Source organism: Cuculus canorus, chromosome 17, assembly GCF_017976375.1.
Source record: "Cuculus canorus isolate bCucCan1 chromosome 17, bCucCan1.pri, whole genome shotgun sequence".
NCBI classification, from domain to species: domain Eukaryota; kingdom Metazoa; phylum Chordata; class Aves; order Cuculiformes; family Cuculidae; genus Cuculus; species Cuculus canorus.
Window position 1 is genome coordinate 3,869,316 of NC_071417.1, and position 16,248 is coordinate 3,885,563.

At 40.4% G+C, this 16,248-nt stretch overlaps 1 protein-coding gene across 3 annotated transcripts in view; it reads left to right on the forward strand.

Annotated features, from left to right (window-relative positions):
- Positions 1–8,026: 8,026 nt before the first annotated feature.
- Positions 8,027–16,248, forward strand: part of TMEM132D (transmembrane protein 132D) — a 263,778-nt gene continuing 255,556 nt past the window's right edge. For 2 of the 3 annotated variants that reach the window (XM_009555725.2, XM_054082877.1), the window contains exon 1: positions 8,028–8,705. In XM_009555725.2, the coding sequence (XP_009554020.2) occupies positions 8,591–8,705 (115 nt within the window). In that variant the 5' untranslated portion in view covers positions 8,028–8,590. Of the gene's footprint in view, positions 8,706–16,248 lie in introns of all 3 variants that reach the window. The other variant, XM_054082875.1, reaches the window with a different exon arrangement.

Consider the following 16,248-nt stretch of genomic DNA (forward strand, 5'->3'; position numbering starts at 1 on the left):
CTAATAACATTACAAGATGGATATAATACTAAAATTCGTAATCAGTCTTGGGTATTACCTGTAAGCAGATAACGGAACCCATTGTACATAACATTATCATATTTGTACATTATCCTTCACTAAAAAAAAAATCTATTAAAGACTTTATAGATCAATCCTAAAAATACCATATGATCTAAAATACATAAAATTTACTATGCGGGCAAAAATAGTTCAGAAAAACATTGCAGGTGTTTTGGGAAACAACACTTTTTCAATAGCCAACATATATCCAGGAGGGGAAAGAGAAAAGTAATTTGTGTCCTGCAAAACCTCATTTGTTTAGTGAGTTTAAGAAACCTCATTCTTCTTGAAACCATATTAATCAATATAGTCAGTCAGGGTGCTTCAAGGGACTATGCTGACTCCATTCTTTGATATTTAAATAGAAAACTTTATATACTGGAAGTTCAACTTCTTATTCTAATGCCTTTCTTTTACTGTTTCCTCACTTTCACACTTCTTTCTGTTTTTTATTTCAGAAGATGTCAATTGTTGTTTAATTTAGAGGTGAACATATGCCACATCTCCTGTGCTGAGTCTTAGTGGTGGTCTCAAGCCTCACAGAACAAATCCAGCACTAGGGGCCCCCAGTACTCCACCAGTAACGAGCATCTGGCAAAAAAAAAAACACTCTTGATTTTTGTGGTAGCAACGAACCTATTTTGCTATGAAGTTTAGTAATATTTTTTACTGCCAAACAGGCAACTGTTTTAAGGTCTAATGTATACACACAAGTAGACACCATATGTGTTTGCAAAGATGTGTTTATGAAAGACCACAAACCATTCCGAGCTGCTATTCTTTGTGTATTTTGCTTTCTCATTCCTTCCAAATTCTTGGGCTGTATTGTGTTTCTTTATTTCATATCAGCCTACAGTCAACCAATAAATTGCTGTACTCGTATTTCACCGGATCTTGGGGAAACTATATGCCTTTTAAACCTAGCTCACGATAATCAGTGTGAGGCACTTAAAAATGCTGTACCTGAGAGTTTTGCAGGACTTGGCTCCTTGATTCTAGGAGAATTTTGGCACAGAACACGAGCTGCTTCTCAAAAAATATCTCTAGTCACTGAAGATCTGGCCCCTATTCACAGTAATGTGTTACATAAATACAATTAGTGTATTTAATGACTCACGCTAAAAATTGTCAGTTGATTAAGAATAAAAGTTGCATTTTTTTGTTCCATTTTAATAAAATTGCTGCATTTTCAGTGGGTTTTTTTCCATTAAAGTTGAAGGTCTAAACGATGAATAAAACCCCCTCTGTATATAATAATAAAAAAATCATTATCTGTAGTGGCTTATTAATTAAATATGGAAAAAGTCTTGGGATGGAATTCAGCAGGGAAGATGGAAAATCATTTCTTTTGTATATGCCACATACCAGGGTTTTCTGATTAGTAATTTTTTATTCAGCCAATATAAAGATAAGGACATTTTTATAAAGCAAAGATTCTATTTCTGGTTCATATTGAAAACGCAGTAGGTTTTTCAGGGATAATAGCTGAGTCCTAGTTATTCTCCAAACAAAACAGTAGCATTTAGTAAAGTTCAGCAGTTCTTGAGCACAGAGTGGGTAGTGAGGGTTGTGGGTAATGGTTCTGCATGTAAGCTGTAGTTAGGCTGTAGAGAACCTTTCCTTGCGAACCAAGATGTCCAAAGTTAACATGAGTTCAAGAGGAGACTTAGAATAGAAATGCTGTTGAAGGCCTCTAAATCCATGGAGATCATCTCTGGCTCAGGTATTGAAGGCTGAGAGAGCATTCAAGGGAATTCATATTTATTCTGGCCTTATTCTTACATTCTTTCTGTGTGCATCTGATTTTGGCCACTATGGGAGACAGATAGCATAGCAGGCTACAAAAGCCTATGATTTGTCCTACTCCTCTGTTTATTTTCACATGATATAAAAAAAGATATTTAAAAAAGAAAGCTGGCAGTGCCAGCAGGAAAATGTTTTCATTATCTCCATAATAATTCTGGCTGGGCTTTACCCACTTTGCTCGTAAGGCATCGTGTCAACTTGTCTTTAATTACATCTCAGAATAGTCACATCCACGGAGCTGTTATCTTGTGTTATTTGCTCCTAAAACCCACTGTCGGTTTCTGAATTGCACCACTAAGAATGTTATCAGAGCTCAGGCTGGACAGTGTCGCGTGTCAACACTTATATTCCAGCCATTTATATCACTTCACCTGTTCTAACTCGGCAAGTAGTGGTATAAATGCACAGCACTGTGTGGAGGCTTGAGTTCAACTCAATTACAAAGAAGGCATTTTGTCTGTACCTATTAATTTTCTCACTATATACTTCTTCCTATAGGAATTTTTTCCCTGATGTGCACTCACATTGGTTAGTTTGTTCATGGAGCTTCTATTCAAGTTGGCCTTTGCATCTTGCAAGATTTGGTCTTTATAATCCAGTTTATGGTACTGTGAGTGCAGTAACTTGCAGTAAAAGCTACTTTTAAAACCTCGCCATCAGATGAGGCAGGTTAATATATTAATTCATTAATTCAAATAAAAATGTCCTCTTAGACACACTTTTTGTCTATTAGAGTGCTGCTGATTTGGCTGATAACAGCCTCGCTGTGTTGTGATAAGGTTCTTTGTCATTTTTAGAACTCATTTGGAACTATGCTATTCCTGAGTGTTCATTGGAAACAAGTAGAGTGAAAACGGACTGACATCATCTACTTTTTCAGCTGTTGTGAACTGACAGCAAGCCCAGCAACATAAAGCAGCCTGATAGGAATAGTTTTCACCACCGAGGTTAGCGTTTGATCATTAAAGGGATAGGCGCTCCAAGGGGTATTACCATTGACAGGGGAACTACAAGCTATCAAATAGATTTTTCTTTCCACCTGCTAAAGTTTTTGAACTGAATCTGCTTTTTCCTACAACAAAAACATTATAAGCAAACAAAATGAGTTTAATGTTTATTTTCCTATATGATGCGAGTGAACAAATGAGAATCAGTTTTAAACAAATTAGCAAAGATTTAATGCTTCACGCTGCTGTCACTGAAACTAAGTGCTGGTTAATGTCAAAAGAGAGTAAGAACCAGAAATTAAACTGAAGTTGAAGAGTGTGACTCAGTTTGGTCTTTAAGGCTTCTGCTATTATCTTGTTCCGATTTTCTGTGGGAGCATCACAAAAAGACTTCAGCTGCTGACTGTGACTCAGCTGGCCAAGATGCAACAGAAAAGTCCCTTCTCCACACACTCTGCGTTACCCAGACGGAGAGAAAAGACTACGCATAGATGTGATGAAAAAATGAGTGACAGAATAACAGTGGAACAACTTATGTTTTGCCTTATGAATGGCAGTAACAGTACACCTGCTGCTTCACAACTACTAAATGTTTTAAAAACACATTAAATTGCATAAAACTGCTGGGAAGTCAAACTGATCACGCGGATTCCTTTTTATCTTTTGAATCTATGAGTCTAATTGCTCCTTATGTTGGACATTGTACGGTAACAAACTCAGATAATCCATTTCAACACCCTCTGTGCAATCTCCAAGCAATGTGGGGGGAAAAAAAATGGGAAGAAAAACCTGTCTGTCTGAAAATCAATGCTAAAGTAAGCACTGACCTCAGCAGTGCAAGGAATTTTCTTTCAGAGTTTAATGGAAAGCGTAAAAATAGTTTTGGAGAAGTATATGAAACTGCTCAGTTTAAAAGACTCAATAATATGCCGCGTTCTTCCAGGTCTGTGGACACTGAAAGAGAATTGTTAGAATGCAATTGACTTTTGAAATGAATTGTTTGTTTTCAGATCACTGGACACATTCTGTATTTCTAAATCTTCTAATATATATATATAATGTGTGTGTGTGTGTCTTATACGGGGCAGAGGAACATTTTTGCCAGTCCACCTGGCTATGGTCTTTTCTCTAGCCTGCTATTCTTGATTGTGTCAATGGTGTTTCTCCCAGACTTGCACTTCTAGCTTGTCAAAGAGCCAACACCGCTGTCTCAAAAACATAAAACCCACAAAAAGCAAACCCTCAAACAAAAATGTGAATTGATAAACTGATTAGAGCAATTAGCAATTTTAATCACATAAAGCAGATTATATATGCCTGTTGATATATCACATTGAAGAGAAAACAAGAAGTCTCAGAGTAACGATGGATTTTCTCATTAACTTGTTGGATGCAGATTAATCAGTCTTCTAACTTTACAGTCAGCCATAGGTTATGAGGATGCAGGTCCCTTCATTCTCTCTTGTGGTTTCCTAAAGCCAGCTCTTCCTTCGCAATTTGTGTTAATTACCCAGAAAGGAGTAGGCGTACTTGCCAAAGTAACATATTGCTAATAAACCAGGAGGATGTTTTCTCATTCCTGCGTAGTATGAATTGATGTGATTTTCCATGAATGGTACATAGGAGAGGATTTCATCCCTAGTGTTAGATGGCCTGGCAAGGGTTTGTACAGCCGAAGTGTTGTCACCTGCAATCATGGGAAGAAACTAGAATTGAGACACTCTGCAGGGTGAAGTTTGTCAAGTGACCACGACCTTCTGCTGTCCCTTCAGTACAATATTCCCCCAGAGCAAAGGGAAGAAGGCTGTGCAGGGCACACCCAGGAAAGGAGCACACAGTAATTTGTGAAGGGACTGGAGGCTACAGTTTATTCATGAGTCAGCTTTGAGAAGGCTTGAGGCCCAGAGCTGTTCATGGGGATAACGAGATAGCAGAAGAGGAGCAGGAGTCACCTGGCTTTGGCTGGGATAGCGTTATTTTTCTTCTCAGTAGCTGCTGTTGTTTGACTTTAGTGTGAGAATAGTGTTGTTAACTTATTGTTTTAGTTATTGCTAGGTAATGTTTTTGTGGGTTGTTTTTTTCCTCAGCTGTGAGTTAATTTTCTTCCCAGCAGCAGTTGTTTTTCTAGATTTCATGAGAAGAATGCTGAAAAATACACTGATGTTATTGATTATTGCTAGGAAATCAAGGAGATTTTTTTTCAGTTTTCTCATGTTTCACAAGTAAGCAGATATATAAGGGCTGAGAGGAGTGGAGCTGGGACAGCTGACCCGAACTGGCCGATGGAATTATTCCATGCCATGAGCATCACGCCCTGTTTTTAAATGTGAAGTTTACCAGGAATGGTGGGCTCTCAGAACCTTGCTTGTGGTGTCTGGTTTCCTGTGATCTGAGTTTGGTTTCCATATTCAGTGATCTCTTACACTAGCTGTGAACTTCTCATCCACTGGAACCGTTGTGCTCGCTGTGTTTGCCATCCGGCATTCGCTGCTTGGCGTGTGTGTTCCATGATTACTACTTCAGACTGGCTGCATATTGTTTAATGTTGTTGGTTTTGTTATTAGAATGTTATTAGTAGTGGTATTTTCTCTTCTTTCACTGTTCTATTAAAATTGTCTTTATCTCAACCCATGAGGTTTCCTTTCCTTTGCTTTCCAATTCTTCTCCTGGGTAGGAGATAGATAGAGCAGCTGTGTTCTGATTGGCTGCCGGCCGAGGACTAAACTAAGATGTTGACAAAATATTAAGTGTCCAGTACCACCTACTTAAAAGTAAAATGTCTGCAGAGTGCTTTGGAGCGAAAAGGGTATTGATGTATAAAATTTAGTAATCAGTTAGTGACCTTTCAGAGTGACTTTTAAAAACACCAAGGAAAAGAAACAAAAGTCTACAGTTTTTTTTTTTCTTTCACAAGATGAAATTTGGAAATCAATCTGTTCAGACAGTAGCATCATTCTGGACCTTGATGAAGGATACTGGGTTCCCTGTTTTTCATAATTTTGCTTCCAAGTTTGCTGTTTCAACAACAGTGTTGCAGAATATGAAAAGAAAGGAAAGAACCCATCTTGAAAATGTAACATGACTGGCGTTAAGACACCCTCTCGCTTTGCAGTTCTAGAACTGCTTTTGCCATTCTATCTTTTTGTCTTGACTGAAGGCAGTGAAGCTGTGAGTACAAAACACCTCCAAATGCTGCACAAGCTAACAAAAATCAAAAGCCAGGACCTGGCCATGGAGTTGGAAAATGTAAAAGCCGTGTGAAGAAAATCTGTCTTTTTGGTTACTTTTCTATTTATTTCAACAATTTTTTTTTTCTTAAGAGTTGGTAACAGAACCCTCACACCAGATTCTAGAGAGAAAGCTTTTCCTCCTTTGTGCTTTTCATTCTTTTGTAGATGATAGGAAGCTCCTTACCTGTCAGAATACAAATTAATTATATATTATGATGGCATATCTCACTTGGCTCCCGAATGAACCTGGGCACTGGCGTCCTCCTCTGTATCAAGATTGTTTTATCAGGGTAGAGAGTGTTATTTTATAATAAATCTCTTATGGTGGACAACGGTGTAAGTTTTTCACCAAAACATACATAACATGGTAATAGCACTTTTTTATCTTCTTTCAGAGAGCGAATGTTCTGAGATGGTACATTTATGTTTCCAGATTCAATGTTAGTTCCACAGCGATGCTTCATTTTGGGACTGGGGAACCTCTCTGGGACTGGCAATACTTCTAAAACTGATTTGAACTTCTGAAATTAATTCCCAACATCACATAAACAGTGGGCTCTCATTGTGTGGTCAATCATGTATTTCTCGGTGTTGGCAAGCAGAAAATGTGCAGTTTTAAAGTTCATATTGGTAGACCTGTTTTAAAGCTTCAACATTGTGGGTCTTAATATTACAAGAATGTTTTCAGTGCTCCCAAACATGTGCTCCATGGAGGAAGAAAGTGGCTATGAGCAAGCTCCTGTAGGTACTTTTTTTTTTTTTTTAGTTTGGGCTGCGATAAATATAAATCTCATTATTAAGCTTGACCAAAGGGTTGTGTTAGCACGGAATCCTAGAATAGTTTGGGTTGGAAGGGACCTTAAAGCCCATCCAGTTCCACCCCCTGCCGTGGGCAGGGACACCTCCCACTGGCTCAGGCTGCCCAAGGCCCATCCAACCTGGCCTGGAACCCCTCCAGGGATGGGGCAGCCACAGCTTCCCTGGGCAGCCTGGGCCAGGGCCTCACCACTCTCATGGCGAAGAAGTTCCTCCTTATGTCCAGTCTAAATCTGCCCCTCTCCAGTTTATACCCATTCCCCCTCATCCTATCCCCACAAGCCCTTGTGAACAGCCCCTCTCCAGCTTTCTTGTAGCCCCTTCAGCTACTGGAAGGTCGCTATAAGGTCTCCTCAGAGCCTTCTCTTCTCCAGGCTGAACAGCCCCAACTCTCTCAGCCTATCAGCAAAGCTTCTCGCATGGATACCTTCTGTAATGGAAAACCTGAGATCAGTTATGTTTCCCCACCACTTCTGAACACGAGTTAGACTAAACGTGGGCATTCTCCCCGCTGTTCTGGCAATGTGCTCCACGTATTTCACTACACCGTCTTCTCAGTTTCCCTATTCTGGTTGTACTGTGCTTTGCTCGGCTCACGGTGGTTTTAATGGTTCAGGGAGGGCAGAATAGGTGCCAGCGTCGGATGCTGGAGTGCGGGATGCGGTGTTGGGGTGCGGGATGCTGGGATATGGGATGCGGCATTGGGGTACGGGATGCTGGAATGTGGGATGCTGGGATGCAGCGTTGGGGTGCGGGATGCTGGGCTGCAGGGCACTGGGGTGTGGGATGCTGGGATGCAGCCTGCTGGGATGTGGCGTTGGGTTGCAGCACGCTGGGATGCGGGATGCTGGGCTGCGGGAGCAGCGCTGCCGGCTCCTGCCCGGGGGCCCCGCGGGCTGCGCTCCGCCCCGCTCGGGGCTGTGGATGCGCGGTGTTCCCCGCAAATACGCTTCGGGGCAGCCGGCTGGGAACCGCTCCTGCTGGGACCCCGCTGTGCCCGAGGGAGCGGAGCATCCCCGCCCCGCTGCGCGGGGATTGGTGCTGCGGGGCTGCCGGGCGGGGCTTGGCTCTGCCGCTTATTTATTTATTTGTTTCCCTCCTTTTTTTTTTTTTTTTTTCCTGGTTATTTTTTTTTTTCCCTCTTCTCTCACGACCCCTCCCGCCCTCTCCGCTCCTCCGTCCCCGGCAGCCGCGGCTGGCGGAGGATGCTCCGGGGGGCCGAGCATCCCCCGCGGGGGGCCGAGCAGCTGCATCCCCCCGCGGCCCCGGGAGCCGTGAGCATCGCTGGGGCCACGGCCCCACCCGCACGGAGCCGGGAGAAGGGGGGGAGCTGAGAAACTTGGAGAAAAAATAGAATAGAGAACAACAAACCCTCCCCCCCCGCCCCGGCTCCGCGTTCGGGTGATGTCTGCGCTGATGAGCATCACCTCCAGGAAAACTTTGGGGAGCTCGGCCGCCGCGATGCGGGACACGGAGCTGTGAGCGCCCCCCGACCTGCGGGACTGAGCGTTTAACCTCAACTGTTTCCCTGTTTATCTCTTCATTGAGAGGAACGGGGTTTTTTCTTTCACAGCATCATCCTTCTGGAAGAAAGGAGGGCGGAAAGGGGAAGGGTTAAAGCTAAAGAAGTCCTCTCTCCGAAGGAAATGTCTTTTGCGCTCTCCAGATGACCTTTTCTGAAAATGCCGCCTCTCCCGCTGACCGCTTTTTATTTCGACTACAAAGTCTATGAAACTGAGCCCTAACTTCTCCACAAACCCTAGGATGTGCACTTCTGGGATTAGCAATATGGGGCATCTGTTGTCACCTCTCCTCTTGAGCCTGGCGGCAGTTTTTTCCAAAGGTAAGGCTCCTTCTCTTCTGTCCGTTCCGCTGCATCTCGTTCCTTATTTATTTTGCGTACACACCCTCCATCCCCCCTCTCTGGAACGCCTGGAACCCACGGTTCATTACTGAAAGACCCGGGGGGAGTCATGTGCCACTCAAAAACAAAGATACCGTCATGGGAAATCCGGAGTGGCAGGATTTCTTCTTGGTTGACTGTGACAAGCCGTCTATCCACTCCTATTTGTTGTCTGCCTGCTGTACTTTTGATCGTGTAGTAGATGCTGGTAATGAGGTGGTATCCGACCAGCTTTGGATTGCGAAGGGTTTGTTATCTGGAAACTGGAAATCTTCAAGGGTAGAAGGATTGGAGTTGGCTGCTTCATTGTTATCTTCTATGTAATTTCTCAAATTAAAAATCCAGTTTCTCAGAATGTCTGACAGTGTTTGACAGCCCGAACCAGGTGTCTGATATTCTGCATGCTGATAGAGTTTGAATGTCCTGATAGGCACGACTTCAGACGACTTCATGATATCATCCTGTTGCCCTCAAGTGTGTTTACAGTAAGAATCGGAAAACTAGCACGTACACAAAATCCTCCTTGGAACTTAAAGTTTTCACCCGTGGCCTCAGCCAAAAGGTGAATGCATTTTTCAACACCTCATTTAGATGATTCGAAGCATTCCTGTGGAATGTACATGAGGAGATATGCACATCTCTACTGAGAAGACATTGTGCATCAACAGAGATATTTTGGCAGGAAAGCCAACTTAAAGTTCACACATAGTTAGTCTTTAGGGAGGAATTATAGGATATGCATTTAATCTATGATTTTTGTAAAAATACTGATAAAGAGTTCTTTCATGTTTATAAAGATCACTATTTAAGACAGGTATTAGTTTCTCCTAACACCTTTTTTTACACTTCCAGATAGCAGCACTTTTCTTAAGTGAGTAATTTTTAGTGATTTCTTTCTATCAAGAACTGAACTTACTGCTGGAGGGGAAAATACATGTTTTTTTTCTGTGGTGGTTCCCTGTATCAAATTCACTTCTCCTCCTTTGTTTTGCCTTAGAATGGGTTAAGGAAGAAAGGAACAAAATCATAAGTCTCTTCAATTGTTACCTAAATGCAGCACCTACATAAGTACAGCTTTAAAGTTGCAGTTGGGAATGCATTAACAGCAGGAATTGGAAGTCTTGAGTCTTTTTCAAAAGATTACTTCATTCATACTGCACACCAGTAGCTTTTCATTTCCGAGCTAGGTTGTAAATTATGTATTTTATTATAAGCAGTATCAATACTTGGGATGGGCTAACAATGCAGTTAGAATATTAACTTTTCCATCTTCTATGTTTTGGTGTCTGTCTGTTTGCAGCCTTAACGCTGCATTAATATAGTGTTTAACTGAGATTGCAGCTTATTCTAAGATTGGAGTACGAGTGGTATTTCAGTCCTACAGAGTACAGCGTTTGTTTTATTGCTGGCTCAGCAATTATAACATTCACATATGATTTTATTTTTCAATGTTACTGAGATCTCCTTTGAAAGGTAAACGGGCAGAAAAATTGGACTTGGAAAGGAGGTCTTGTAGGTGGAAAAAAATGCTCTAAACACTGACTGGTGAGAGTTTTCTATGTATTGTGATTGTGAAGTCTCATGAAGTCTGGTATGTCTTGAAACCAGATAGGCAAGATCTCATTAGAATTACTGGTATTGTTTGTGCTATTTATTTTGTACCGCAGATATCACACAGTAGCCTGTTGGATTGCTGGGACTCTTGGCTGCTTAGTAATACAGATATCTGTCTTTAATGCAATTGTCTAGTTCCATACTTGGTAACAGATTCCATCTGTACCACTATGCCTTAGTACGCTCTGAAAAGACCAGAGAATCCCAGAGATTCACAGTATAAACTTGACAATATAAAAGGTTGATTTTCCTACCACCCTGTAAGAAGATGAAAACCAAAAAAATAATCAGACTTGATTACCACTACAGGGCATGTTTCTTTGATGCCTTTCTGTTGCTAATAGAAAAACTCTCTCCTTTATGACATGATGACAAAGTTTTCCTAAAGAGATAAAATATCTTTTAACATGCAACAGCAATCAGCTGTCTATTGTGTACAGGTCTGTTGCTGATTACTCAGAACCATAGCAACGCACCTTTTTACTGCACAGTTTTCAAATCTTTTGGGTACTAATATTGAAGACTTGAGAATACTATTGCGCTTTTCCTTTGCTTTTATCTTGCAAATGCAGAAAATAGCTCCAGCCTGGGAAATGAAATGTTGTTTTCAATAATAAGCTGCATGTTCTTATCGGAATAATTTGTCACTGATCATATAATTAATGTATTTTAATATGTTGTCGGTATAATTATATGTGTGTGTGTATACACACACAGATATATGTATATATATAATGCATACAAAGGACAGATTGTAAGGCTATGTACCTGTAGTTATGGGGGCTGTTGTGTTTCACAGCTTTGTCTTCAACTAGGAGTTTTCTAGAGTCAGTCCTAGGGAGCCAATGCTTCCCCTCAGTCAGTTGGGCATTTTGTTGTTTGATATCAATTACAGAAAAAAAAGTTCTCCAGAAATCTTCAATTAAAAAATAACTGAGTCCCATTGATCTTAATGAAAACAAACGCTGATACAACAGGCACAGTACTGTGGGCATTTTGTTCCCTTATTTAAGGGGAACAACCTCTCGTTAGGTTCATTGGAGTATAATAAAAACTTTAATTCCCTTGAACAGCAGGTTCCATGCTTGTCTTGAATCTATGTTATAGACTATAGACTTCCATACTATGTCTTAAGTCTGCTGAGCGTCTCCTGTAAGACACGAAGCAATTTTAGGGTGTATATTGTGAGGCTTAAGATTGAGGAGCCTTATTTTTATATTACGACTGTTTGTTGTCAGATAAAATCCTGATCTAATTAATTTCAAATTCCAGTTCTAAGTTGACAGTAACAAAACAAATGAATATTCTAGTGACACTTTCTGCCTGTGTTCCGCTGAGCGTTCAGGGTTCTCTGTCATCCTGGGTTGAAATCTTCCCGCAAGGCGCTTTCTAATGAGATCTCAGGCCACATAGCTACTGTTTAGATTTTCTTTTTCTCTCAGTTTTTATAAATGTGGAGAGTTGGCAACTCTATGAGGCAGGATTACCTTGTATACCCCTAGGAGCACTCCCCGTAGCTAGAGATGTGGATTGTACTTTTGTAGCTATGCCAATCTCCTATTATAGGAAAGTGTGTGTGGGGAAATCTCCCAGGAACCAACCCCCTAAACATTTAGTTTCGCTTACATTATAGGAGAAGAGTATCTGGATATTTCGATTTAAATTGCCTGCATTTCCGTTGGAATTATCCACATTAGAGTATTTTTTTGAACCCCCCTGACTTCCATTGAGTCGTATACCATAAACATTTTTGTTTCATTATGGACCAACTCTGTCTTTGTCTTTGTCTACACAATTTTACAGATTCCATGATGATACTTAATGTCAGAATATGCCATCCTGTCCGCATTGTCAAAATATGTCACTGATGATGTTGGTGGATTATATCTTCATGAACTGTAGCTATATGGGAAGCCACTTTCCTTCACTTAAATCTCACTTGTGCATCCACTGGTTTTAGTAGGAGCAGTGCTGTACAAGGAACTACACGTCTGAGCTTATTAGTTACGTTCAATCTTCCGAAAGGCTGTGGGCCACTTCTGAACATCTTAATTGACAGTGGAAGATCTGCACCTAGAAGTTCACTGTGGACTTAGTATAAGTAAAAACATGAAACATTGAAAGCTGAGGAGAGCAACAACCTGAGTTTCAACAGGTTCTTTGCTCTAGAACGCTAGTAGTATAGTGGTAATGGAAAATAGTACTGTACATGGGATTAAACTTGAAGATTGTTGTTTGATTTCAGATATATATTCTGCCCCACCCCACCCGCTTCTTACCAGTCTTAGTCCTGACACGAGTTCTGGGTTGAATTTCAGTTCATTTTGACAAATTTTCATTATGGTGGTGAAGGACATGTTCTTTTTCTCAAAGTAACAGTGCTGGCATTGCTTGTGGACAGACTCCTCACAGGCCTCTCTTGCTCTAGCTATGCAAATGATACCTACATGGTATGGAAAATTTACCACATGCTGATTTCAGATCACCACTACTTAGATTGAGCATAAAGTATAGGTGTGGTCAGTAGGAGGTTTTCTTGTAAGCTTTGCCTGTGTGTGTAAACCCACAAAGTTTTCTCGAGACTCCAGAAGTTAAGGGAAATCTTTCTAACTTAGGGTTCAAGATGTTCCCATGAAACCAAAGTTTTTGTCCTTGGTCCCACCTGTGTTGAACTTAGTCCTTTGAGACATAATACCAGGGAAGGGGAAATTAAGTCACACTTGTTTTCTCTTGTTGTCTTCCCACAGTGCGCTTCTAGGACAAGTCCCATTCTGATTTCTCTCAGTAAAAATAATAAACTAAACTAAAAAATTCTACAGCTAGACCCATGTTTTATTTGTCAGCTGCAATTCTGGCTTAATGTGATTTTGTTTCTAATATTTCCCTGTCATATTCTCATTTTTTACTTCTGTCTTTGCTTTTATTAGTTCCATGGGACCGGTGAGCTCTGTGTGACACCAACCAGTGTTTTAGATATTAATAAAAGCAGCTTTATTCAATAAAGATCAGTTTTATTAAATAAAAGAGAGAATCAAAAGATAATCTGATTTTTCATGCTGCATTCACATTAAATCAACCTCCAGAGGTTGTTGTGGATGCCAAGTTTAGTGGCAGTCTATCGTAGGTCCTAGGATACATAAACATGACTCCAGACAGATTGATTGCAGAGAAGCTGAAGAGGCAGCTGAGATTCATCACAGGTTTGGTTTATAAAGTGTTACATTAAATTACTTGATTTTCACCAGTCTTTGTAATATTGCCTGCTGCATTATTAATAGCGGTTCAAAATGAAGTGATTTTTAAATAGTTCAGAGACATTTAGATAACACTAATTATTATGAGCAGAATTAAAGTACATATTTGAGGATGTTAGGCTACTTCACCCTCCTCCATGGGGGTAAAATTAACTGTAGAATGAGGATTTGCTTCTTCATGTCCTTGATTTTTTTCTTTTATTGAATAGACTGAATTCCAGTGTACGGTGTTATTAGTCTGATGGCTCCACAGAGCTAAAGGATTGAAAGCCTTCATCCTCTAGGTGGGTACAGCTATATAATATCTATGCAGGCTTCCACCTTCGCCTTTAGCAGGGTGACTTAAACTTGACCTAGAGGACAATGTAACTTCCAGCTCTGTGATATAAGATATTATATCCATCTATTGATCCGCAGTGGGTGTGATCCAGAGCCCATTACAGTCGGTATATGGGGTTTCATTGCTTTTAGTAGGCTTTAATTCAGAGTGGCGACAGTTTTCTGGAGTGGGATTTTCAGCCTGTGGTCCGCGCACCGGTGGTGATTCATAGAACATCTGAGCAGTGTTGTGAAACCAGTGCCAGAAACCTTGTGCATGCAAGGCAGAAAAAAACAAGAGAGGAAATAGAAGTAACAAGGAAGCTTTCAGAGTACATCCCAGTCTGTGTTTGGTTGTAAACAAAGACCTTTGTGACAATACTGGGTAAGATGGTCTGGATTTCTTTCAAGAAGTTGGATGGCTCTTGTCCTTAAAAGGGTTGAGAAAAACCACTGCGTTGAGGCTAATTGTAGTAACTTGAATTATTGCTCTAAACTGTTTGGAGTTGCCTCAGTACTTGAGACACAATCACTAATGGTGTGAGTGTTTCTAATCCACTGCAGCCCAAGTTCACTTAAATCAACATTGAGTAGTGGTTCAGTGAAGCAGCGTAGGAGTAGCCTGCCAGTCACTTAACAGCATCTGCGCTGTAGGGTCAATTAACTTCCTAAAAGGCTTCTGCTGTACTCACAGAGGATGTTTGTTTGTCAGTCTTGGTTTTTTTAATTAAAGTTTCCAGAAAGGTTTCTAGAGGGAGTTTTCTGTGTTGCAGACTATTCTCTCTGAAAGTTGCTCAGCAAAATACACACATTTTTGTTTATTGTGCAGACCACGTAGAAATGATTGGTAGTGGATGCATCTATTCTGATGCCACATTCCCCTAAATTTACAAAATAGTCCCTCCTCCTGTAGTAATTTCGTCTTCTTACAGGTCCCTCTTGCTTTGTTTTTAGTTATGCTGTATTGATTTGATTTGTTTAGTTATCTGGGTTTTAATTTGTAAATAAATACTTCTGTCACAATGCTGCATAAGATGGTTTGGATGTGGTGTTCAAGAAATTTGCTATGCTAATGGTTAGTAACCATTTTCCAGCCTTAATTTATTTTATTTAATTTTATACTAATTAGCTTTTCTGCTAATGGTGTCTTTTAATCTTAATAGCTCTTTTACTTGGTGGAGCGCATTGGGCCTTATTAGTTTGTAGTTTTCCAGCTAGAACAAGCGAAATAAAAGCACATGTAGAAGTGAACGTGTAGACTTTAAAACACAAGAAGGGAGAAGGATATTGAATAACATAGAACCTGTAAAAAGAGCTAAATAAATAAGTTCACTAGTTATGTAGAAAAAAAAAGGCAAGGGTAATAATAATAAGCATGCCAAGCAGAAGTGTGGAAAGATATCTACACAATCTTTGCTCTTGGTGTATGCAACTTCACAAGATACACCAAGAAGCAACAGGAGAAGTGTCTTCTCTAGCTCTACGGCATGCCTTTTGATCTGTTTTCTTTCAAGGTAGGCAGACTGTTTGAGCAAGTACTCTGCAGAACTCTTGCTGAGGAACAAGGCAGCCAGATGTCCAGATATTCACACAGATGAGGCTGCGTGTCTTGCAGGCTAAAAAAAAATCCTTTGGGTCAGAGAGTTTAGTCTTATCCAATGCTAAATGATCTCAGAACTCTGAATTTTGTTTGCCCTCATCATCACTTACTTGCTTTTTATTTATGTTTTAAAAGTATACTTTCTATGTCTTCAGTATACATCACGTAAATTCATTGTACAAGAGGAGGAATCCAAAGTTGGCAGAGATAATAAGTCAATAGGATTTCTGAATATTAATCCAATCCATAATATAAGAAAGGATACAATACCGCTTAGTCTTCAATCCACTATCCGGTCACTTATCAAAGATCCTGGATTAACACATAGTTGTATCCTCCATTTTCTACTGAGCCGTAGTGACTCATTCAATTTGTCTTCATGAAGAGAAAATAGAGGTGATTTCCGCATGCCTACAGTTGAAATATCTGTATTTACTGTTCAGAGTTTTGCGTTTCTGTCTTAATGTAATCAGTCTTGCTTGGTTAATTTTAATTTGGTAGTACACATCGGGTAGTTAGCTTTCTTGTCTCTGCATGGCAAATTCCTACGTTTAACTCCTTATGTGGCCCTTAGCAATATAGGGTGTATTGTCAGGTTTTCCTGGTATGAAAGAATTCTTGATGTTGTTTCAGCCGATTGTGTTTTCAGCTACTATTGAAAGAAATCTTCAGCTCTGATGAAACTTCCCAATGTAAT